General features: G+C 39.3%; 1 protein-coding gene across 3 annotated transcripts in view; it reads right to left on the minus strand.

The window, feature by feature from the left end:
- The window catches only part of LOC127584496 (kelch-like protein 5), a 92,959-nt gene that overhangs the window by 15,717 nt on the left and 50,228 nt on the right, over nt 1-27,014 (minus strand). For all 3 annotated transcript variants that reach the window (XM_052041284.1, XM_052041283.1, XM_052041285.1), the window contains 5 exons: nt 26,563-26,759; nt 23,584-23,796; nt 9,793-9,979; nt 6,921-7,145; nt 2,348-2,510 (listed from right to left, as the gene is read on the minus strand). In XM_052041284.1, the coding sequence (XP_051897244.1) occupies nt 2,348-2,510; nt 6,921-7,145; nt 9,793-9,979; nt 23,584-23,796; nt 26,563-26,759 (985 nt within the window). The remainder of the gene's footprint in view (nt 1-2,347; nt 2,511-6,920; nt 7,146-9,792; nt 9,980-23,583; nt 23,797-26,562; nt 26,760-27,014) is intronic.

Here is a 27,014-nt window from a genome sequence, read left to right on the forward strand (position 1 = left end):
ATCTGATGTTTATCTCTGTGTGTATCCTTAGGAACAATCTATACAGCACAAAGTCCTCTTTTATGCAGCTGTTTGGAGTGAACCTCATCAAATACCCCTGTATCGCATCCTACAGCAAAGATACTGATCATTTATAAAAGAGATGACAGGGAAGGCCTTTCTCACCGGTGTCTAAGCAAGTTTGAAAGTATTGGTAATGAGGTTCTGCCAAACAACTTTGACGGGCTGCTCAGGGTAGCACCCTCACTGGATCTGCAGTCTCCTTTTCCTGTGGGGCTCTGATGACACTTCATGTAGACCACTGCCTAATTAATTTGTGATCAAGAGTGCTCTCCTAGATAAAGTGTTTTACACATGACAGGTGGTGTGATAGGGACAACTAAAAGCAATGTTCTGAAGCAATATGGTGAGACCCACCCTTTGCAAAACTGGGCTTAGATAGAATCTGAACACCGGTGACACTTGTTTGTTTACCCAGGGTCTAAACACAGTTTGGCATAACCACATAAAGATAGCCATCAGAATGAGGGCCCCACTGGGTACATTTAGATCCTCTATTTTTGGATGTTTATATACTGAGGTTCTGTGAACTCATTCCATTTCTAAACTCCAGATGAACCTGAAAAGATCTCTGTGATGGCTGCAGCTCAGATCTGGGGTGTGGGCCACACCTGTGCCAGGTATAGCAACTCCTGGAGCATCTCACACCTGAGGACTAGTTTCTTTCCATGACTGACAACAAGTTGCCATTATACAGTGACATGGTCCATATATTAGGAGACTCTGAATGAAGTGTCTCTGCTGCCTGGGATCTTCATCTCTTAAATGTGTCCCTTAATGGCCTATATACTTGGCAAAGCAAGAAAGGAGAGGACATCCTTGTCATACTTGGATATGATTGGGAAGCTTCTCTTTTCCACCCATTGATTTGGACTGCACAACAGATAATTGTGTACAGCAGTCATATCAAATTATAGACTCTCTCCCCAAAATCGATCTTGGAGAACACATTTGTCATATATGTGTGCAAAATTCTGTTAAAGGTCTTTTCCTGGTTCAAGCTGACTAGGCAAATCTCCAATCCATTTCCCTAGTGATTGTATCCCTGAGCAGCACTAGTGCAGGTCCTTTCCAAATGAATCACCAAGCCCAGAACAGACTTGACTCTACTGGTGATGACCTTGGACAGTCGTGTAATCAATATTTAACAGTGAGATGATTCGACAGTTTTTGATTTCCTCCCTCTCCCCCTTCTATTTGTAGGTGAGGCTGATAATGCCCTTCCTCAGGAATTCTGACACATTGGCAGCTAGAAGCAGAGATTACTCCAGTCTGACTCAAATGGGGAGCCATCACTTCCGATGTGGTTGAACTGTACTGTTGTTTAAGCTTTGCAAACAACTCTAAAACAGAACAGAGCCCATAGACTATTCAAAGCAACAATCTGCTGGAAGAACTCAGCAGGTAAAGCAGCATCTGTAGGAGGAAAGGAATTGTCAATGTTTGGGGTTGAAACCCTGCATCAGGTCCTGATTCAGGGTTTCGACCCGAAATGTTGACAATTCATTTCCTCCCACAGATGCTGCTTGACCTGCTGAGATCTTCCAGCAGATTGTTTGTTGCTCCAGATTCCTGCATCTGCAGTCGCTCGTGTCTACACTATTCAAAGCATTTGAATTGGAAAGCAAATTTAAGGAAGAATGGTAAATGAAAATAATAATGGAAGTGGATAATCTATATTTATTTACATTTTGGGATCTGGGCGTTGCTAGCAAGACCAGCATTTATTGTTCATCCCAAACTGCCCCTTGAACTGAATATTCTTCTAGGCCATTTTTAAGGTAGCATTTAAGAGTCAGCCACTTTGGTCAGTCTGGAGTCACAGTTAGGTCAGCTCACAGACCAGTTAATGGGAGATTTGCTCCCTAGAAGGACAGATGAGTTTTTAATGACAATTAAAACCTAATGGTTTTTGCTAATCCAATTCTTTAAAAGCTCTGGTTTATTTATGAATTTGAATTCCACAGTTGCCAGTAGATTTGAACTTTGGTTTCTGGATCACTAGTGCAGTCTTCTGGATTACCAATCAAATTAGTGCTTTGCCATTACCAACCTCTAACGCAATCTTAGCTTCCACTTTGTAAATGTTAAAATTCAGTCATCTACTTGAGTAGATGATAATACTAGGAAAAACAAATATGCCAATTTAAAGACAGCAAGTTGTATATCTATAATTCCTCCATAATATTCCCAATGGCCAGCATTGGCAAATAGAGCATTGGTTATAACAAAATATTCACAAATACCTATACTTACACATGCATATATACAAATAATAATTTCTTACTTTCCATTAAGTACTGCTACACCAACTGTACTTCGTGGCACTGACATACTGGCGACAAAGTTCCACTGCCGGGCCTGTGGGTCCCATCGCTCAACTGTATTTAGATAGCTCCAACCGTCATGTCCACCTACTGCATACATGGGACCCTCCAGAACTTCCACTCCTATAAAGGGGACAAAATATTTTCATCAGGCTGTCTATATTCATATTGAAATAAATGCTTCAAACAATGTAACAGAAATAAAGTTTAACAGTGCAGCTTCCACCATGCACCTACTACCAAGAGTAAAAAAAATAGGAACTTGGTGAGCAAAGGAATTCATTCTAAAAATATAGTTAAGTTTTGCTGTTAAAATGTCTTACTTTAACTAGTTTAATCTGTAGTATTATTCAGTGGTAAACAAACTGCTGGCTGGTTTCAGTTAATTAAGTGGTCAGCTACAACTTGTTACCTGAAATTACTGTCAGCTAACGCAGAACTTGTAATCCTGGTACTGCAGATCTCATGGGTTCTGCTAATACATTGAGTGCAGTTTCTACTAAGTGTGAAGAGTGGGAATTTGAAGCAGCAGGGAGAAGACGCTGCATGGAACTTGGGAGGAAAGTTGCCGGTAAAGGACTGCAGGGGGGAAACACCAAAGTGTAGACTTGTAATAGTCATGGAACAGAGTTTCTCAATAACTGGTCTGCAGAACAGTTCATGTGGGATTATATAAAAATAACTAAATATATAGATTTTTTTGAGAAACGGGGGAAAAAAAGTGACACGGACTTCTTAGATTTCTGAGCAGAGTGAAAATTCACAAAAACCCTAAAGCTCCCTCAAAGTTTACATTTCAATCCATTGCAGCTCTGCTTCAGGTCTTCCATTGAAAATTACATTTGTGTATGGTTTTCAACTGAAATTAACTTAACAGGAGTACAAAGCAGTAAGTTAAAAAAGCGACTTTAATTTGCACCCAGTATGTCAAAGCAAGTGCAACTGGATGAATTTTTTGGAACAAGTAGAAGTTTGGACAATCAAAGTGATGGGAGTTGCACTGTGTGCTGAGAAACACATCGCTTCATTCATAGAGCTACTGTCAGCCAAGAAGTTATCTCAAGAGCATAACAATGTACTCATTATAGTAAATAAAACCGTGAACTTTGTGAATGCAATGTCCTCAATTTTCGCATCTTTGCTGCTATGTATGAATAGATGAGAGCTGATCACCATCACATATTTTACAAGCTGAAGTGCAGTGGTTGTTCCCTGATAAAGTACTAAAACCAAACGTACAAACTAAAGTGTGAAATTGAAGCCTATTTGTCTCAAAAGAAGTTTCCTTTCGTATGTTACTTTTGGGATTTACAGTGGTTCACCAAGTTTGCATACCATATTTGATTACTTCAATCACTTAAATAAACCAATGCAGGAAGTGTATACAACGTGTTTGAAATGGCAGACAAGATCGCAGCTTTTACAAAGCTTAAAGTCTGGAAAGAAAGAGTTGAACACAGCTGTTTTCACATGTTCCCAGCTTTTGCATTGATGGATATTGATGACTGCAAATACATCAGTCTCAGTCTCCAAAGCGAAATGACATAACCTCATCCAAAATCAACTCCAAAAATGTGCAGAGCATTTCCCCTCTAACTCTGATCACCTGAAAAAAAATGGATTTAAGACTCATCTTCATCTGCAGACATTGAGACCTTGCTGTTGCTGTCATAAGAGGACAAACTGCAGGAGTTATTAAGTGATGACTGCCTGAAGTTACAATTTCATATTCTGACTTTACCTGCTGCTGGATTAAAGTCAATACAGAATTTCCACAACTCAGTGAACTGACAGTCAAAACCTTACTGTCATTTTATTCCACTTTAACTCTGGAAAAGTGGATTTTCAGAAGTGAATGCTACTGAAACCAAGTACCAAAACAGACTAAGCCAGGTTGCTGACACAGCACCATGCACCCCTGAGTGGATGTCTTTCTTTAAGCACAGGGGATACTGTACATAGCTGAGAGTGTTCAGACTGGAGGTTTAAGGTTGCTAAAATGAATCAGCCCCAAGCAGGGTACTGATGCACTGCAGTTTACTTTGGGAGTGGAATAAGTGTAAGTAGTAAACGGGTTTCCCCAACTTTAATAGAAAGATAGATTATATTAATGACTGTGCTTATTCCATGTCAAAAACATTTTGTAAAATGTTAAATTTGAACAGAAAAAAACATTGATATCTTCATAATAGTGCAAGTTTCAGATTAATTAATTTAATTAAACCCCAGTGCTTTCACAATTTCATGCTTATATGGACAAATCTAGCAGTTGAAAAAAAAAGACTAAAGTGGTTGGGTCCTTAAAATAAAAGGCCACTTCAGTTTAGGAAAATAGCCTGGCATCAAAAAGGTTGAAAAACATTGTTTGGGAGGATTCCATAATTAGGGAGACAGACAGGCATTTCTGCAACTATCAACACAAGTCCTCCCTGGTGTCAGGTAAAGGGCATCAATAAATGGCACAACTCTAAAGGGTGTGCATGAACAGAGGGACATACTGTATACTTGTAGATAAATCTTTGATCGTGAAAACAAAGCATATTGAGAGTATTTAATAAAAAACAGGATTCTAAGATTCATACATAGGGGCATGGAGTGTAAAAACAGGGAAGTTGTGTTGGAAAACACAAAAATGCAGATGCTGAATGTTTGAAATAATAGAAACTTTGAAATACTCAGCAGGTCAATCAGTATCTGTGGAGAGAGAAATAGATCAATGACTTATTAGTGAACTGAAACATTAATTCTGTCCCTCTCCTCTGCCTAATATTTCAGACATGTTCTATTTTATTACTGAAGTTGAACCTGTACAAAACATGGGTCAGGACACAACTGGAATAAGTACTGGGCCCAACTATGGTCGCCATACTTTAGGAAGGATGCAAAGGTTCCAGAAAGGAATTTACCAGAATGGCTCCAGGGATAAGGAACTTGAGCTGTAAGATTAGAGTGGAGAAAAATGGTCATTAACCTTGCAGCAAAGAAGCTTGAGAGGAGATTTGACAGAAGGGGAGATCCTTGAGAGGAGATTTGACAGATCATGACTGGTTTAGAAAGAATAAATTCAGGGAAGCTGTTCCCAGTAGTTGGTAGTTCAAGATCATGGAAAATAGACTTAAATCCTGAGCACAAATTGATCATGCGAGATAAGAGGAACATCCTTTTTATTCAGTAGTCAGGATCTGGAATTCGGTACCTAGGAGGTTGATGGAAATAGAATCAATCACTGACTTCAAGAGAGAATTGGAGAGCAACAGAATGTTTACACAACTAGGGGTCATTACTGATTTAAATGGCCTTCATCTGTACTTTAACAATTCTATGATTTAAGTCCTCCTTTCCCCAACAGCTTCCATTGTTCCCATACCCAAGAGACTATGATTGTTAACTTCTTTCCAGCAGTATCTGTAACAACCACAACCACAATAATCTCCATTCAGATAGGGACATTAACATAGCTACTTCACAGGCCCATTATCAAACAACATTTGACAGAGACATAGGAAAGCTGACTAGAGGCTTGGTGAAAGAAGTGGCCTTTGAATAATTCACATCGTGCCATAAAAAGTTCTGCATCAATAGCTACTCCAGAAAATTTATTCTCTTTGTACTGAAGATGCATTTTAATATAAATACATAAAGATTTTAGTTTAAAAAATGAAAAATTGATTTTCTACTGTGCATCTCTAACTTTACTTAAGAAAAACATGTGATGGAAATATGAAGAAAATCCTCTTTCCAGAGCTCACGTTACTGGATTATGACTTGCATGCCATCATGGGAGTTTTTAGAATTTATGGGGACAGCTAAGTTTGAAAATGATCCTTCATTTGTCCCTTTGATTGAAGGCTTTTGGTGGTGAAAAGCCATATACAGTGATTGATGCTGTTCTCTGCACTTCTGGATTTGTTGCACAGCCAAGGGTTATGGACACAGTATCTCCTGGTTCACATTCTGACTCTGGTAGGTTGTCACTGAGGAAAATTCTTGCAATGACTTTCTTATAATGGACAACAGGGAGACTCCTCTATAATTACTGCAATTTACATATCTCCTTTCCTATGGATTATGGCACCTCTGAGATTCTCCAGCATTATCTCCTCTTCTCAGACATGGAAAATGAGGTACAAATTTTCATTAAAAGTACATCTTTGCCATGCTTTGATACTTTGGCAAGGATTTTGTCTTCTCCAAAAGACCTGGCTTTCTAATGCTCGCAGATATGTTTGTTCCCTCTTGAATCACATTATAAGGATTCTTCCAGTCCAAGAACATTTGTGCTTACAGTTTATTAGCTCTTGGATCCTGCTTTTACTAGTGACTAACTTCAGGCTGATCAAACTTCAGGAGGTAAAAGAAACAGTAATATACATTGTTATAAGATGACTCACCTCATGATAATAAATATATTATTAATAATAATTCAACATCATTATTTTCCCTTTCTCAACCTAATGCAATTGAATAGTAATGGCACCAGTGGTGCCTAGACTTCTGCAAGCTTTTATATAACCTACAACTTATGCCACTTACCAAGGCCATGTCTATGTGTAGACATAGGGGGCATTACACTCCAGCTTTTAGTTTTTGGATTGTAGCACTCTACTGTATTTAAAGTCTTCAATCCATCTCTACCTCCCACAACATAAAGTTTGTCATCCAGAACAGCAACACCAAATTGTAGTCGTCTTCCATTCATATTGGCAATATGTGTCCAAGTATTGGAGCGAAGGTCATATCTTTCAATGCTAGTGGCACCTAAAAATAGAATCAACATTAATAAACAAAATTACCGAAAACACCCTCTTTGGGTTTAAAGAAAGATATCACGTATTTGGGGAAAGTGTCACTTTATTTTAATTTAAAGCTCTACAGCTCACATAAATAAAAAGTCAACCATAATAATAATGCATTTTAAAAGTTCTCTGCAAATACAATTTTATTGTACAGCTTTGTATAATTAACACATGGGCACATATTATGTCAGTAGCGTACTATTGTTTTGGCTCTAATCATTTCAGGAAATACCTGTACCCCATCAAGCTGATCAATTCTCACTAATATTTGGAATCAGTGGGAGGTCCAGGAGACTTTTCAACATGTTAAGATTGTCATAAAAAATGAGATGACTGCAAGGTCTCCCCAACTCCAACCAAATATCCTGTCTGATTCACTTTAAAATGTTGCCTCAGTTGCTGCCTCCAGTCCTCTGTGGGTAACCAGTTCTATATGTTCACTTTTTCTCGTTTTCCCTCCTTTTCCCAGTTCTGATGAGGGGTTTTCTACCTGAAGCGTTAACTTTGTTTCTCTCCACACAGATGCTGCCTGAGCTACTTAGTGTTTCCAACATTTTCTGCTTTTACTTGATTTCCAGTTTCTGAAGCATGTCATTTCCGTGAAAAGTTCTCACCTCTTTGATCTTAACTCGTTTCTCGTGAGCAATTAGTTGGTTTCTATTTTCTATAATAATTCAGTCCCTGAACATCTAGGATAACCTAAAATGTTAATTGTGTTTTTCTCCACAAATACTATCAGACATTCTGGTATTTAAAGCATGTTGCTTCTTTTTTCATACTGCCTGCATATGCAGTGTTTTGCTTTTCCAGTTATGTTTTTTATTACACCTCCACTGCTTTCATTTATTGTTGCGATGTGGTTCTCTTCAGCTCTAAAAACACATGCAAGAATGTCTCCTCTGTATTTCATAACTGAACAAATGTGTCTATATAGTTTTAGCAAATTCTATTGATGTGACTATTCTACTGTAGCCTACTATTATGACAATTTAACATCGTATTTTAGTTGCATCGTTCACTGTTACTTTGCACTGCTTGGACATTAGAGGAACATGTCCATCAGCAGTAATAAAAACAGCAAAGACTGGAAATGTTCAGCAGCCAGGCAGAACCTTTGGATAGAAAATTAAGGTTAATGTGTCGAGTTAATGACTTTTCATCTGAACTGAAGAATGGCTCTTGATCTGAAATAGTAAATGTTTCTCTCTCCACAGTTTGCGACTGACTTGCTATTTCCAACATTTTATTTTGTTATTAAGGTTTCCAACATCTATACTATTTTGCTTCTGTGTCAATATTCTTAGAAATACTTCCAAGATTCTTTCTTCCTGCGTGCAAAACTTAACAATATAGAAAGTCATCTGTGCTACTCCACACCAATGAGACTTTCATTCAGTTATTTAGCCTTCTTTTAGTTCATTATGATCCGCGTATCTGAGCAATCCAACTGTGCTTTTAAATTTCAGTTATTGATATCAATCAGAAACTAATTTCTGGACACTCCACTCAAAGCCTCTTCACTGTAGTATTGCATAATAAGCATTATTCTTCAAAAAACAATGGGAAGTCAAATTTTATCTTGACTTTCCATTGCTTTAAACAATCAGTGGGCTTAACTGCATGGGGACTCATGTTACCCAAATGTTGCCAATACTGTAGAAACAAACTACGAAATTATCTTCATTGCTGACAAGATTTTACATAACAGCGTGCCAACTTTTTGCAGAATCAACATTCTACTTCTCCTGGATTAACTAAACCAAAAGCATTATCTCTTTAAAATTTCCAGTACCATAGTAGCCGGCCACATGGATTATTTTAGAGGAGGCTGAATCCATTTGATAAAAGCATGGATGGGTGGCAGTGATTATGAAGAAATGAAGCAGAAAGAGATAAACAGAAAAAGCCAACATTATTGTAAATAGATTTAGAGCAGAAGGGAGGGAATTGCAATGAAGAGCTAAATATGCTGTACCTGACCTGGAACTGCTCAGATGTAATTACTGACGCTAGGAAAGGACTCAATTTCCTTTGCAATGCCCTTTGCTTTCATAAATGTAAGACTTATTCAAGAAATACAAGTAATATTTAGCGAAAAACATTTAGATCTTCAGCAATCTGTTTCACAAAGTTGTGGAAGTCATATATTGAAATAAATTCATTGAGCATAGACAGGTTAATACACAACAGCGCTGAAAAGGGGTTTTACGCTCTCAGAGGTGTAAAGAATCTGTCTGGTTTAAACCCATTCCAATCAAATTATTCTCAGAGAAGTTACCCAATCAATTTTGAAGGAAAAGAAAAAAGATGGCAATATCCTTGCAGTCCTATGGCACATTACACAAAACTGGAACGAGATAGACATTTCACTCTAATTCCAACCTCTAGTGACTTCAGTTGAGAGAAGGGCAAATACAAAAACAACAACACACACACTAACACACACATATCTCAGCTGCAGCTGTTGCATCTGTAACAAAATATGAACCAACTCTATAAATGCTTTTCTGGCATCAAAACAGATCTAAAAGATGTGTAATACTGGATAGGAAATGTCATCAGCAAAACAGGAATCTGATTTTACGAGTTTATTATTTAATGCTCGGTACCTTTCGTTGCATCCATTCCTCCAACTGCAAACAGCACACCCACGGTAGATTTTCTAGGCTTGGTGCGAGGACTCTGCATCATGTTGCGTCGTTCAGGTAACAGGTGATATTTCATTGCTTCCATGATGAGTTTTTGGCATTCAATGTCATCCCTAAACAACATATTGTTCTCCATGTCTGCAAGAAACTATTAGGAATAATTCAAATTCAAACAAACTGTTAAAACATGCAAAATCTTTGTTCAATTTAAACATGAGATTTCATAATTACACTAAGATTATTGTGTATATATTTTGCATTCTTACTTAATACAGAGATCTTACTTGACGTACTTAATAAAGTCGGATACTAAACCTGGTGAAATACCATGCTTTAGATGCAAAAAAATTTACCTTATTTCTCATTCTTTCATAAAATACAAATTCCACTGGCTAGAGGGACATGTCACTTAGCAACACTACTACAACCCTGAGATATATGTACTTAAGGTTTTTTGATTACCCTGCACTTTAACTACTCCAGTATCCAGAGTTCAGCTGTCAAGACCCTGAATCTCCCGAAATCCGTCTGCCTCTCCATAGCTATTTTCTTTTTTTAAACACACTTCTTAAAATCTATCTCTTTGACCAAGCTTTTGGTGATCTGCAGTGCACACCTCCCTATACCTGGGTGTCAAATTTTATGTGATAACTCTTGTGAAGCAGTTTGGGAGAGTTATAAATACAAGTTGTATTAGTATGGTGTGTTAGAGGAATGCAGAGGTTTAAGAGACTCAGTGTTAGCAAGAAACAATAAAAGTGGATCAAAAAAATACAGTTCCACACAACTGACTTATAGATGTTCTGAAGAAAAACTTCATCAACTAAAAGCGATCATTGTAACAATGTAATGAACAAAGAAGAAAGTAACTTTGAAATTACGGGATAATAGCCTGAAAATCTGAGATCATATCTGTGGGCTCCAGCTGAAATTAGTGCGGTCCTCAGTAACAAATATAGCGGTCCACACAAGCAACCAATTGCACCACAGCAACCAAATGAACCTGGATTCCACCTCCCGCCACCCCCCCACCAGAAAATGGGGGAATGTGGAAAATGAAACCTGGACACCACTCCCACCCCCCAGCCACCATAAACTTCAGTGCTAGCAGCAGGAGGGAGATCCCAGATCTGTTATTGTAGTTCATACTCAACAGATCTTTGGGTTAGTATTGTAAAAGGAAAAAAGGACAAGATAGGAAAATGGCAGGCACCATGCAGGAGGTTGATGGCAGCGCATGAAGAAACTTGATTGAAAACCAAGATAATACTTGAAGAGCAGAGCTGAGAGGAGACCTTTGGAAGAAGGGTAGTAGTAAATTAAAACAAACAAGATAGAGAATATCAGGTGGGCATGAATAAAGTGACTAATCAAACTGCCATTGATACATAAATTGAAGGGCCCAATAGGGGAGGAATGATCTAATATAATAAGAGCAGACATACACCAGGTTACCGAAAAAGGGAGTGTGGATGAGACCATGGAATGACTTGAAAATAAAAGAGCAGAAATTATTAATCAACAGCTGGGGCCTTTGAATCACTCAGCATGTTGAATTTGGGTTGATAGGAATATGGAGCTAGTCCAGATGTATAGTCGGCTGTATTACTTTTCAGTTACAATTTGTGTAGATTTGATGAAGAAAATAGCCAAAAGATATTAGAAAAGCTCCAAGTCACCTAAATCTGCCCTACCTCAACTTAATTGTTATTGAAAACCTTATCCATGCTCCTTATGCCCAGACTTGACAATTCCAATTTGGTCTTTGTTAGCCTCCCTCAGTCTATCCTCCATAACCTTGAGGCCATACAACTGTCTACTGCCCATGTCTTAATTATTAACAAATCCCACTGATCTTCTTGCTGACCTATACTAGATAAACAGCATTTGATTTTAAAATGTGCACTCTTGTTTTCCAATGATTACGCAGATCCAACATCATTTTATGAAAGAGAAAATGTGTTTCAAGATGCTGTTAGCAGGGTAGAGAAGGAGGACTCAGACAATCTAGTACATCTATATTTTCGAAAGGCATGTGCCCTACAAATGGTTGTACACAAAATAAGAAATCAAACCTCTAGGATTAATACCATTAGCATGCAGCTGAACCTGTGATCACAGTGGAGGACGTAAGATCAGTCTTCTGGAGAGTGAACACGAGGAAAGCACCTGGCCCAGATGGTGTGTCAGGCCGCGTGCTCAGATCTTGCGCTGATCAGCTGGCAGGAGTATTTGCGGACATATTTAACCTCTCCCTGCCTCAATCTCAGGTTCCCTCTTGTTTTAAGAAGACCACTATCATCCCGGTACCAAAGAAGAGCAAGGTAACATGCCTCAATGACTACTGACCAGTGGCTCTGACATCCACCATCATGAAGTGCTTTGAGAGGTTGGTCATGGCACGCATCAACTCCAGCCTACCAGACAACCTGGACCCATTGCAATTTGCCTACCGGCGAAACAGGTCTACAGCGGATGCCACCTCCCTGGCCCTACAATCAGCTCTGGAGTATCTGGACAGTAAAGACACATATGTTAGACTATTGTTTATTGCCTACAGCTCTGCCTTCAATACAATAATTCCAAGCAAGCTTGTCACCAAACTCCAAGACCTAGGACTCAACACCTCTCTTTGTAACTGTATCCTTGACCTTCTAACAAACAGTCCGCAATCAGTGAGGAAAGGCAGCAATACCTTCAGCATGATTATTCTCAACACTGGTGCCCAACAAGGCTGTGTCCTCAGCCATCTACTCTACTCCCTAGACACTCATGACTGTGTGGCCAGATTCTGCTCTAACTCCATCTACAAGTTTGTAGATGATACCACCATTGTAGGCCACATCTCAAACAGTGGTGAGTCGGAGTACAGGAAGGAGATAGAGAGCTTAGTGGAATGGTGTCATGACAACAACCTTTCCCTCAATGTCAACAAAACTAAAGAGCTGGTCATTGACTTCAGGAAAGGGGGCCGTGTACATGCACCTGTCTACATCAACGGTGCTGGGGTTGAGAGCTTCAAGTTCCTGGGAGTGAACATCACCAACAGCCTGTTCTGGTCAAATCACGTAGATGCCACGGCCAAGAATGCTAACCAGCGTCTCTACTTCCTCAGGAGGCTAAAGAAATTTGGTTTGTCCCCTTTGATTCTCACCAACTTTTACAGATCCACCATAGAAAGCATCCTACCTGGATGTACCATGGCTTGGTAAGGCAACTGCTCTGCCCAAGACCGCAAGAAGCTGCAGAGAGTTGTGGACGCAGCCCAGCGCATCATGTACACCAGCCTCCCCTCCTTGGACTCTGTCTTTACCTCTCGTTGTCTTGGTGTAGCAGCCAGCATAATCAAAGACCCCACCCACCCGGGACATTCTCTCTTCTCTCCTCTTCCATCAGGTAGAAGATACAAGAGCCTGAGGGCACGTACCACCAGACTTAAGGACCGCTTCTACCCCACTGTGATAAGACCATTGAATGGTTCCCTTATACAATGAGATGGACTATGACCTCACTATCTATCTTGTTGTGACCTTGCACCTTATTGCACTGCACTTTCTCTGTAGCTGTGACACTTTACTCTATACTGTTATTGTTTTTACCTGTACTACTTCAATGTGCTCTGTACTAACTCAATGTAACTGCAGTGTGTAATGAATTGACCTGTACGATCGGTCTGTAAGACAAGCTTTTCACTGTACCTCGGTACAAGTGACAATAATAAACCAACACCAATGGATAAATTTGCTGATGACACCACTGTTGTTGGCAGGATCTCAGATGGCGACGAGGAGGTGTACAAGAGTGAGATAGATTGGCTGGTTGAGTGGTGCTGCAACAACAGCCTCGCACTCAACGTCAGCAAGACCGAAGAATTGTGGACTTCAAGGAAGGGGAGGTCGGGAGAACACACACCAGTTTTCATTGAGGGGTCAGTGGTGGAAAGGGTGAGCAGCTTCAAGTTCCTGGGCATCAACATCTCAGAGGATCTATCGTGGGCCCAACACATTGGTGCAATCACAAAGAAGACACGCCAGTGGCTCTACTTCATAAGGAGTTTGAGGAGATTTGGTACATCATCTAAGACTCTTGCAAATTTCTACAGATGTACGGTGGAGAACATTCTGACTGGTTGCATCACCGCCTCGTATGGAGACTCCAATGCGCAGGAGTGAAAGAGGCTGCAGAGGGTTGTAGACTCAGCCAGCTTCCATCATGGGCACAATCCTCTCTACCATCGAGGACATCTTCAAGAGGCGCTGCCTCAAGAAGGTGGAATCCATCATTAAGGACCCTCACCATCCAGGACATACCCTCTTCAAGTTACTACCATCAGGGAGGAGGTACAGGAAACTGAAGAACTACATTCAACGTTTCAGGAACAGCTTCTTTCCTTCCGCCATCAGATTTCTGAACAGTCCATGAACCCATGAATACTACCTCGTTATTCCTCTTTTGCACTACTTACTTATTTTTGTAACTTATAGTAATTTTTATGTCTTGCACTGTACTGCTGCCACAAAACAACAAATTTCATGACATATGTCAGTGATAATAAACCTGATTCTGATCAAAGGACAAATATCAGCAGGAAAACAAGACATTTTAAGGTAGTCAGGGTGCCACAAGATTCAGTACTTAGACCTCATCTGTTTACAATCTATATTAATGAATTGGAGAAAAGGACTGATGGTGAGGTATCCAAGTCTGCACTCAATGCAAAATGAGACAGGTAATTGATGTATAAGCAGAGTGCAAAAGAATATGGAGAGGGCCACTGAGTGTGTAGAACAAATGGATGATAATGTGGGGAAACGTGCAGTTTGGTGGTACACAAAAAAACAATACTAACATGCAGCTACAGAAAGGAATTTGGAAGCCAATTGATATATTTGCCCTTGTTATACAGAGGCAAGGAAGGTTTGTTGCAACAGTACAGGGTTTTGATGCAACTAGATCTGGAGAACTCTGTGCCACTTTTAATGTCCATACTTAAGAATATACTTCCTCTGAGGTGGTGAAGCATAGATTTACTAAATGGCTTCTTGAGATGATGTGTTACACTGAGGAGAGATTGAGTAAGATGGGTCTAATGGAAGTTTAAAAGAATAAGAGTTGATCTCATTAATTCTGAGAGGGTTTAACAGTATAGATGCTGAGAGTCTGATTCTCTGACTAGAGTGAGTAAAACTAGCAGCCATAAACTTGGGTTAAGGGTTCAACCATTTAGCACTGAGATAAGGAGAGATTTATTGGCCAAGGTGACTGTGAACCTTTGGAATTATTCACCTCAGAGGGCAGTGTATGGTCAATCTTTGAGTATATTCAAGATGGAAATCAAAAGATATTTGGGCATTAAGTAATCAAGGAAAGTGGGAATTGGATGGAAAAGGGGACTTGAAATAGAGCATTAAATATGACCTCGAGAATGAAGAAAAAGGCTTGGGCGCCATAAGTAGAACATAGAACAATACAGCATAGGAACAGGCCCTATAGCTCACGATCTCTGTGCTGACCATGATGCACATCTGCCTGCACATGGCCTATATCCTGGCATCCCCTGCCTGTTCGTGTGCCTGTTTAAATGTCTTTTAAACGTTGCTATCATATCTGCTACCACTAACTCTTCTGGCAGCACATTCCAGGTACCTACCACTCTCTGGGTTAAAAGCAATTGCCCTGCAAATCTCCTTTAAACTTTCCTCCTCTCACCTTAAAACTATGTCATCTAGTATTTGACATTCCCACCTTGGGGAAAAAGATTCTGACTTTCTACCCTATCTATTCCTCTCATAATTTTATATACTTCTACGGCTTACTCCCTTTTTTATTCTTTAAATTTTTATTTTAAAGTAGTGAAAGATTTGAAGTTAGTGGCAGAGTTATCTTTTGTGGATGGCTGAAAGAGACACTGGCCAGTGTATCCTTTCTAGAGTTTCCAACATTTAATGAACCTGAGCACTGACATGTAGTATAAATACATGATCAATGTAATCAGACTTTTATGGCACAGGAGGAGGTTATTTGATTCACTGTGTCTGCTGGCAGAGAAAGCAGCATGGGGGGTTGTCTAAGTGATGGATTCCTAAAAATAAGTGAAAATGAAGGGAATCTTCAAGCAGAATTTTAAATCTGCTTTTGTGGAACCAAAGAAGGGTGTGAAGTTTGATGGATGACTTTTGTCACTTCTCGTCACAGTGTAATAAATCAAGCAAATACAGCAATCACGAGTACGTGCTTCCTGCCTGAGGGAAAGAATTATTACCCAAGGCCATTAGGAAGAAGATCCTCACTTCAGATCAAACGCGAGGTCTGAAGGACATGGATAAATCAACTTACTCTCTCAATTATTCTTCTAGTTAAATGATTAAAACGACCAGATTTGGAAATCAAAAAAATTACAGCCACGGAAAATGCTGGAAACTTTCAACATATCAGACAGCATCTGTGGAAAGAGAAATGAATGTTTCAGGATGCAGATCCTGTCACAGCCGGGAAGGAGAGAACATAAATTAGTATTAGGTTGCAGGGAGAGTGGAGGAGGGACGGATAAGATGAAGGGAATATCTCTGATAGGGTGAGGATTGACATGGAGATAAGCTGAAGGAGGACACCAGAGGTGTCATGGATGCACGTGGGGAGAGGACTGCACCAAGGGAGAAAGGATGGATTTATGGTAGCGCAGCGGTTAGCGCGACGCTATTACAGTGCCAGCGATCGTCGCTGACCGTAAGGAGCTCGTACGTTCTCCCGTGTCTGCGTGGGTTTCCTCCCACATCCCAAAGACGTACGGGTAGGTTAACTTGGGTTTAAAATGGGCGGCGTGGACTCGTTGGGCCGGAAGGGCCTGTTACCACGCTGTAAATAAAATTAAAACGAAGGTTTGGTGGGACAACAGCGGCTTAAACAACATGTCTGCTGGAACAGTCCTGCATGTGGATCTCAGCAGGAAGTAGAAGCGAACTCAATGGGCCTGGGAACCACAATGTTAGACGTGGAGGGAAGCTCTCCCAACGGAACGAGGTTTGTTGCTGTTGGGAGACAACAGCTTCATGTTTGGTGGTGAGATCATGGTTCAGTGGGAGATGCGAGGAGATGTCTGACAGCTGACATTTGGCCTCTATGAGATAGAGGTCAATTTGTCAGACCACAACAGCACCACCCTTGTCAGCTGATCTGATGACAATATCAGGATTGGTTCCAAGTGAGTGGAACATTGCAAGTTTGAAGGGGGTAAGTTTGAATGAGAGGCGTGAAAAAAAAAATCAGTGAGTATATTGAGAGGGGGAAGATAAGATATCTTTCTAAGTCACATGTACATCGAAACACACAGTGAAATTCATCTTTTGTGTAGAATGTTCTGGGGACAGCCCGCAAGTGTTGCCACGCTTCCGGCGCCAACATAGCATGCCAATAACTTCCTAACCCGTACATCTTTGGAGTGTGGGAGGAAACCGGAGCACCAGGAGGAAACCCACACAGAGACGGGGAGAACGTACAAAATCCTTAAAGACAGTGGCCGGAATTGAACCCAGGTCGCTGCTGCTGCAGTAGTGTTACGCTAAGCACTACACTACTGTGCCTGCCCAAAGGGAGGGGCTCAAGGTAGATCACAAATTCTGAGACTTGGAGAAATGGTCTTTACCACAGTCTGGGGTGAAGATTCGTGGCCTAAGAAATGAGCACAGAGGTGGAGGTGGATGAAGGCAATATTATGTCAATTCATGAAAATGGGGAGGGGGGGGGTTGAAACTGAGGTCTCTGCTGAGGACTGATCATTTGGGATCCAGTAAGTGAGAAGGTCAGAAGGGAAATACAGCAGTGGTGGAATTGGCCAGAGAGATGGGATCAGGGAAGAGTGAAGGAGGAGAAAAATTCGGAGGGGTATTGGAATTCAAGGGCTATTAGAGTTTGCAATCTTTGACAAGTGAAAGGAAGGAAAAAAGTTGTCTACTGCAGCACTGAATATAACAAAGAATAAAGTGGAACAGCTGACCAAGACAGCTGAGATTGAGTGAGGCAATGTCATTGGAGAGTGTAGTCAAGAGCATACATGTCCTGACGCATGGCATTAAGCATGGATCTCAGGATACAATGAGAACAGTGCCTTGACAAAATCTAGATAGATTGAACACATCTGCGATTAAGATATGTTCAGTTTTGGCTTTTCCATTCCAAAAAGCACACTGCTGTGTACATCAAAAACTGCTTATGCAAAGATCAAAAAAGCCCTCTGACATCATGCTGAAACAATGTGATTTTTTTCCCCCGCTGTGTAAAATAATGATGGACACAGGTTTGGAATACTTTCCAGATCTTCACTTGAAGCATAACACAGGGAATGCAAAGACACTTGTCTGAGCTGGAATTTAAATCAGACAGGACGAAAGGAAAAGGGAAATGAAAAAGGAGCACTATGCTAAAAAGGCTGACAGATGTTAAGAAAGGTAACAAGTAACCAGAAGATGGAAGACCACAAAAGGAGAATGTATACCAATGGACCAGGAACTCTTACACCAATGGATTATATGAAAAAAATAAAGAAGCTAGTAATGCTAGAAAGTAGGATTTTCAATTTCAGGGAAGGAAATCCAAGACTATTAATAAAGCGCATTTTGAAATTTCTATGCACAGCAAAAGGAATTTTCTGTTAGCAGATATTTGCTGTGTCATTTATTAGTTACATGATTTAATCCCAGTTTTCTAGAATAAAGTAAATAATAGTTGGGGAATAGCAGTATTAAGGGGCAGCAGTATGAATCATGTTTACTGAACATCCTACTGCAACAGTAATAAAAAGTTTCATGAAAATGAAGACCACAACCTTGAATGTGCCGTTTGGGATACTACGTGATGACAATACAAGATTCATTTTTCAATTAAAAACATTAATAATAAACTGAAAAATTGCCCAATTACAAAACCACAGGAACATGTAGCCTTGAAATGTACATTTTTTCAATAAAGGAATTTTGTTATTTAGAGGAAAACTTCTGTTTTTATTAAGGTAGAATTTACCCACTCTTTCAATTTTTTAAATGTGATGCAAATCATTTCACAATATATTGTGCATGAAGGAGAAGGGAATAAAGGAGCACTAGACAGGGCTGGAGAGGTAATTAGTTGACATCAGCCTAGACCACTCAGGCCATATGACAAGTTTCTGCACTATAGATTTTATGTTGTGATTGTAACTAATTCTTAGATGTATCAGTGGATGTGCTATTTCACATGTATGTTCAAAATTATTTAATCATCAACCTGCTGAAATATGCAGTACACTAAACTAAAAGCTGCTACTTCTGCTTGTTATGCTGTTGATTACTGTCACATTTAGGAAAACCTCAGGGATTAATTTTGAAATAAATGTAACTAGTTGACATAAGGGTTGCATTAAAAGCTTTAATTACCTGCCAAGCTGTCAATCTGGAGTTTAGCAACAAATAACCATCAGTTTGTCACCCTATTTACGCAAGGTTATTTTAACACTTCACAAGATCATAAGACAAGGGAGCAGAAGTAGGCCATTCGGCCCATCGAGTCTGCTCCAAGGAAAAGGGAAAAAAGAAAAAGAAATGAGAAATGGGGGGGGGGGGGGGGGGGGGAGAGAAGGAAAAAAGAACCTATTCTAATCCCAATTTCCGGCCTTATCCCCATATCCCTTGATACCCTGTCTATTTAGATATCTACCTATCTCTTCCTTAAACGCCTCCAATGATCTGGCCTCCACTGCTGTACCTGGCAAGGAATTCCACAAATTAACCATCCTCTGGCTAAAGAAATTTCTCCTCATCTCTGTTTTGAAACTGTACCCTCTAATTCTAAGATTGTGCCCTCTGGTCCTGGACTCACCCACCAAGGGAAACAGCCTAGCCACATCTACTCTGTCCAGTCCTTTCAACATTTTAAATTTCTCTATGAGGTCCCCCCTCATTCTTCTGTACTTCAGTGAGTACAGTCCAAGAGCCGACAAACGCTCATCATACGTAAGCCCTTTCATTCCGGGAATCATCCTCGTAAATCTCCTCTGAACCCTCCAACATCAGCACATCCTTCCTAAGATATGGGGCCCAAAACTGTGCACAGTATTCCAAATGAGGCCTCACTAGTGCCCCGTAGAGCCTCATCAACACTTCCTTACTTTTATACACTATACCTCTTGAAATGAATGCCAACATAGCATTCGCTTTCTTTACCACTGATCCGACCTGGTGGTTAACCTTTAAGGTATCCTGCACGAGTACCCCCAAGTCCCTTTGTACTTCTGTACTTTGTATTTTCTCTCCTTCTAGATAATAATCTGCCCATTTATTTCTGTTTCCAAAGTAACTGCACATTTCTCAACATTGAATCTCATCTGCCATTTCCTTGCCCATTCTCCTAAACTATCTAGGTCTCTCTGCAACCTTCCTGTCTCCTCAATACTCCCTACTCCTCCACCTATCTTGGTGTCATCTGCAAACTTAGCCACAAAACCATTTACTCCATCATCCAAATCGTTAATGTACAAGGTAAAAAGAAGCGGCCCCAACACCGACCCCTGCGGAACACCACTAGTAACCGGTAGCCAACCAGAACAAGATCCTTTTATTTCCACCTTTTGCTTCCTGCCAACCAGCAAATGCTCCACCCATTATGTTATCCTACCTGTAACTCCATGACCTCTCATCTTATTAATCAGTCTCTTATGCGGCACCTTGTCGAAGGCCTTTTGAAGGTCTAAATACACAACATCTACCGCCTCTCCCTTATCCACCCTACCTGTCATTTCTTCAAAAAACTCCAGTAGGTTGGTCAGGCAGGATCTTCCCTTCACAAAACCATGTTGGCTAGGACCTATCTGGCCTTGCACCTCTAGGTATTCCATAACCCCATCCTTGAGGATAGATTCCAATAACTTTCCCACCACTGATGTCAGACTAATAGGTCTGTAATTTCCTTTATGCTGCCTCCCACCTTTCTTATACAGCTGAACTACATTTGTGACCTTCCAGTCGTCCGGAACCGTGCCGGAGTCTATCGATTCCTGGAAAATTATCACCAATGCCTCCGCTATCTCTAAAGCCACCTCCTTCAGAACCTGGGGATGCACCTCATCTGGTCCGGGAGACTTATCAATCTTTAGCCCATTTAGTTTTCCTAGCATCTTCTCTCTAGTAATCTTAACTGAACTCAGTTCCATTCCGTGAGACTCCTGACTAACCGGCACATTGCTGATGTCCTCCACATTGAAGACTGATGCAAAATACTCATTCAGTTCTTCTGCCATCTCTTTATCATCCATTATAATCTCTCCTGCACCGTTATCAATTTGTCCTATATCAACCTGTGTCTGTCTTTTACTCCTTATATATTTAAAGCTCCTAGTGTCCTTACGAATGTTATCTGCCAACTTCCTTTCATAATTCATCTTTTCCTTCCTAACGACCTTCTTAGTTTCTTTCTGCAGGTTTTTAAAAGTTTTCCAGTCTTCTGTTTTCCCACTAATTTTTGTTTCCTTGTACACTCTCCCTTTTGCTTTTATTTTAGCCTTCACCTCTCTCGTTATCCACATTTGTGCCTTTTTTCCATTCATAACCTTTTTTCTTGGAATATATCTATCCTGCATTTTCCTTATTTCTTGTAGAAATTCCTTCCATTTCTCCTCTGCCGTCCCTCCAGCTAGCTTACTCTTCCAATCAATTTGGGCCAACTCCTCTCTCATACCATTGTAATTTCCTTTGTTCCACTGAAATATCGATACACCAGTTATCAGCTTCTCCTTCTCAAATTTGAAACTGAACTCAATCATATTGTGATCACTGGTTCCCAGTGGTTCCTTTACCTTTAGTTCCCTAATCACCTCCGGTTCATTACACAGCACCCAATCCAAAACAGCCGATCCCTTGGTGGGCTCATCAACAAGTTGCTCCAAAAAACCGTCCCGTAGACATTCCACAAACTCACTCTCCTGAGTTCTACTGCCTTGCTGGATTTCCCAGTCCACCTTCATGTTAAAATCCCCCATAATTATCTTCACATTGTCACTCTGGCACGCTTTTTCTATCTCAAACTGCAACTAATCGTCCACTTCCTGACTGCTATTTGGGGGCCTATATATAACTGCTACTATTGTCCTTTTACCCTTGCTATTTCTTAGCTCCACCCATAAGGATTCCACCTCTTTTGACCCAATGTCCTTCCTTTCTATTGATTTTATATCACTACTAACCATCATGGCCACACCTCCCCCTCTGCCTACCCGCCTATCCTTCCTATAAACTGTGTACCCCTGGACATTCAGTTCCCAATCACATCCATCATAAAGCCATGACTCGGTGATTGCCACAATGTCGTATTTATTAACCTGTAGTTGTGCCACTAGGTCATCTACTTTATTCCTAATGCTACGTGCATTTAAATATAGTACATTTAGTCCAGTATCTGCTATTGATTTTGTTGTACTTCTATTGTTCAGCAAATTATCCTGACTTTTCACCTGCCTATCCTTCTTACCATCCTCACTACACACTATCTTAGACATGTTTCTATATACCTCATCTTCCATCCTAACATCCTGTATCCTAACATCTTGATTTGTTGTACTTCTATTGTTCAGCACTTCAAGTATTGAATACTCCATCAATGCCTTAAAATGAGGCTAGATGGCTTTTGTCAAAAAGATCAACAATATAGTACATCTGCGACTGGAATGCTCTCTGTTTCATGCACAAGTGTCTGCATCAAATACACTCAAATCAGTTAATATAGCAAGCTACTGCAATACCAAGGTTCTTTGGGTCAAGGTAAAAGGAGGATGTCAGAAATTTTATGAGACAAGGAAGAAGTTTAATTGTTACATGACTAAACCATTGTATCACACACCATAGACTAGAATTTGCTTTACTATTTTGTCTTCACTGCCAATTCAGGTACAAAGTATACAGCTTTAATGCTGGTGGCTTAAATAGGCATGGTTTTGAGGAATCGGTGTAGAGGTGATGGAGGGGGTGGATGTTAATGAAACTTAGTTGCTTTGCAAGTGAATAAGAACTGTTGCTTTCCAGACCAGTGAGGTTGAAAATCTCAGCAAAGACTGAAGATGAATTCTGCAGGTTGGATTACTGTTGACATTATTTGGGAGAGTTTTATGCCAGAATAAAATGTTAGGGGAAATGAAAATCATGACAAAAAGTCAAATTTGAACTTCCAAATGGGTGCCAAGACATAAAGAAATATGTGGAAAATTGTCAATTCCATCTTAAGTCAATTTTCAATTACACATCACTGTTTTTGTTGGAGCTGAAGAAGGGTATTTCTAAACTGATGGCTACCAAATTAAAGAGTATGCAAGTAAAAAAAACTATTGTTTCTTTGAATAGCACTCAAATTTAATGAATCAATCTACTGGACTCACGTATCTTTGCATTATCTCTTTAAATTTACTTGCATCTTCATGTTCAGCAATCATGAATGCCCATTTAAGTGGGCACCATTTGGAAGTGATATGGGCCCTCCATAAGATATGGAACAAAAATGAGACATTTCATTCTTACTTCTCCTGAATATTATAATAAAACCTCACCCTTCAGACTTAATTACACAAGGCAATTTAAAATGCAGCACCAGGTCACTTGCTGGTTTTGTCCTGATAAACATGCTGATGACTTTTATCCTTTCCGAAATGAAAGGTCTGTCAAATACTATTGATGAAGATCATGCTCATTTAATGATTCAATAGAATCAACAAAACAACGATTCAAGTATTTAATGTACCTGAGGACAGAGGAGAGGGAGCCTGATGTATGCCAGTAGTTTGCTAAGTTCCTTTTGTCTGCTGTTTGTATCATGCCGCACCCAGCTAAGCAATGCATTCAATATAGTTTCTTCATTTGGTATATTCATATCATCACTAGCCAACAGTTTAACTATCTCATTTGCTGGCAACAGTAGAAACTCCTGATTCCTTATCACATCCATGAAGTGCTCCTAAAACAAAAGAAGAAAACATTAACCCATATTATTTCCCAGCAGGTTAAATGTAAATGACAACGGGATTGAAAACACACATAATGTACAGTTCTTCTCACAAAAAATGTAAAACACAAATCATTGCCTGAAGTTACTGCACATAAGTAACAAAATGTAAACGGATCATGCCTTCTGCCTTGTTTTACTACTTGAAAATAAAGTGAGTAATTGACGTACATGCACTACTAATAACATGGTGAAATCACAAAAATGACCAAACGCATTCATGGTTTATTTATCACAGGAACACACCATTAGCTGACTTGGAGTTTATGAAATAGTTTAGTTATTATAAACTCCATGTGCAATATGAAAATCAAAAAACTGCAGATGTTGGAAATCTAAAATAAAAAAAGTGCATTGTACTCTGCATCGGAGATTAAATTGCATTGTCTTTAATGTTACCTCAGCTTTAGCATTCTCTGTTCTTCACCAACTAATGCCGTATGCTGAGAATATGTGGAAATATTTCCTCAGCAATCATATCTGTCACTTTGACATATGGAAAATTTGCAGCTTAAATAAGTGACGACGAGTCTTCCAATAAAATCATTACACTTATAGTTTTGTAATTAAAATAATATAAGCTGATATGAATATTACAAGCTGCTAAAACCTTGTTTTATTCCTCAACTATTTCATTTTTTTCCCTTAACCAATCTGGTGTTCTTCCTCCTGTACAATGAATGGAGCCATTCCACAATTGAGAAACCAAAATCCCAACTCTGGTGAAAGATCATTGACCCAAAATGTTAAGTGTGTCACTCTTTGTACTGACATGCTGAGTGTTTCCAGCAATTTTGGCCTTATCCCAAAATTTAAGACACTCTCTCCAGTTGTGAGATTTTATAATAGCTTTGAATTGAAGATGTCCTTATTACCAAATTTTGTAAAGAGGAAATATTCCAGAAAATCATAATTAAGAATACATATTTCGTTATGTGGGGTGAAACATTGACAACATTGTATTTTCCCTTTCATTTAAAGAAACACTACATTCTATTTAAAAAATAGTAATATCAATTTAATTACTGAGAGATTAATTCAATTTATACGCACCTGAATAGCTAAATCCAAGCTGTTCCCATAGCAACTGGTCCTCAAAGGAATAGTTCTGACTACATATTAAGGATTACTAGAGATCGTAATTTCAGATCACCATTGGGAACTAAATAACATTATAATGTAAAAAGGCTTCAGGAGATGCCCACCCAACAAGAGTAATTAGTTGTGGAAATGGTTTTCTAAAAATATATTGCTACTTCAGGTTTTTTTCATGGATCTATTCATTGCATAAACTTTGCTGAAGACTTTGTTTGCTTACACTAGTAACATTACACTAATTTTTCTGAATTCTGGACAAATTATGTGGCATCATACAATTTAACATGGATTTAATTGCAGCTAATTGAGTGGTGACAATTTTACGCAAGTGATGTAGGACATAGACTAATCCTTGAAGGGAGAACCCAGTTAATGACCAATGTATAGGTTCTATACCACAAATAAAAATTAAAAGTTAATTTGTTCAATGCCCTCTTCACAAGCATTAAATATAGGTTGATGAAAGCCTTGCTGACATATTACTTTTCAGTGCCTTACCTCCTCGTCCATTTATATCTGCGCTTTAGACTTGAAGCTTTCTAATGCGTTAATTATCTAGTGTATTCAATTAACATTAATATTCACATCAAAAAGCACTTAAAGGTCAAATACCTCTTAACAAACCATTTGGCCAAAGACCGGAATAATAAGAAATAAAAATATTGCTTTTTGGTACAATTTTACAAACAGCTTTCGTGACACAGTAAACTCTCATTTATCCAGTATTTATGCACATGGAATTCTTATGCAACTGGCGAAAAATTCTAAGGATGGTAATATTCTGTTGAACCTGATGAAATGCTATTGGGGTATCCAGAATATAGCAAATAATTCTAAATGTCAAATGATCAGTGTAATTTAAGTGATTTTAGTTTAAGTGGTAGGCTAGGCTATGAGTAAAAGTCTATGCATGGCCTACATAAGATTGTTTCATTCTTTATGAAAATAATATCAAACAGTGCATTTTATTTCAAGTGTTTTGTAAAATAAATGTGAAAAGATATTTTTAGTTTATTTACATTTATACATAAGCTCAGTATGGTTGTAGGCCAATTGACAATGATATCCTCTTTGAAGATTTAGCACTTCATGTGATGGTGAGTACATTCATTCATTTGATTTATTTTTGCTTTATTTTACCCGAATACTGTTTGGCCTTAAAATGTAGAATTGTAGTGAAAGCATTCTTAGTTAAAAGGTAAGGAGATGACATATCATTTGGCAAATTATGTAAAGGTTTATGCATAGAATGCTAGTGTGTGATGCATGGCAATGTTTTATAGAGCAATTCTCATACAATCAGTATATTCATGCAATCGGCACCTCACATTTCCCATGGATGGCGCATGGCTGGGAGTGTACTTGTAGTTAATTGATTAAGATATATCTAATTATATTATCAAACCTTGACTGCATTTAGAGCACTGGTGTCTATTTATCTATGCTATCTCATTGAGTATTGACAGATTTCAGCATTTTATGGATGGCTCCACTATTAAACCATCATTCACCTGACCCATACTAATGAACTGTGAAGGAGACATCCCTCCAGAAACATACCATGGTGTCACCTAACCCATACTTATAAACTGTGAAAGAGCCATCCTTCCAGATACATACCATGGTGTAATTGTGAGCCACTTTATGCAGGTCAGTACAGCCCTGTGCATCTGCAAATGAACGAATTCCAAGGCAGTTGGAAGGGTGAAGCTGCTTCATCAGGAATCCACAGCATGCCTCAACAACCTGAGACAATTGTAACAGGCAGGCTGTAGACAACAGGCACTCGATATTATCTTCTTTTAATTCCAACCGCCCTAAAGATAAAACAAATTATGCAGCTTTCTTACTTTGTTAAAAAAAGTGTCTTGGATATTTTGAATAATTTTAATTCAAAAATAATAAGCCTCCAAATGGTGCCTCTGCATTAAAATTGTTTTTGCTCACATGATGCATAATTTACAGTATGTTCTTAATGGTAGGCTCTTTAGTTTGATTTCTTCCATCAAATATAGATACTAAAAGAAAACTGAGTTTTTCCCGTTAACAACCGATTAAATGGAAGCAGCATG

The sequence above is a fragment of the Pristis pectinata genome, chromosome 2 (assembly GCF_009764475.1).
Source record: "Pristis pectinata isolate sPriPec2 chromosome 2, sPriPec2.1.pri, whole genome shotgun sequence".
NCBI lineage: Eukaryota > Metazoa > Chordata > Chondrichthyes > Rhinopristiformes > Pristidae > Pristis > Pristis pectinata.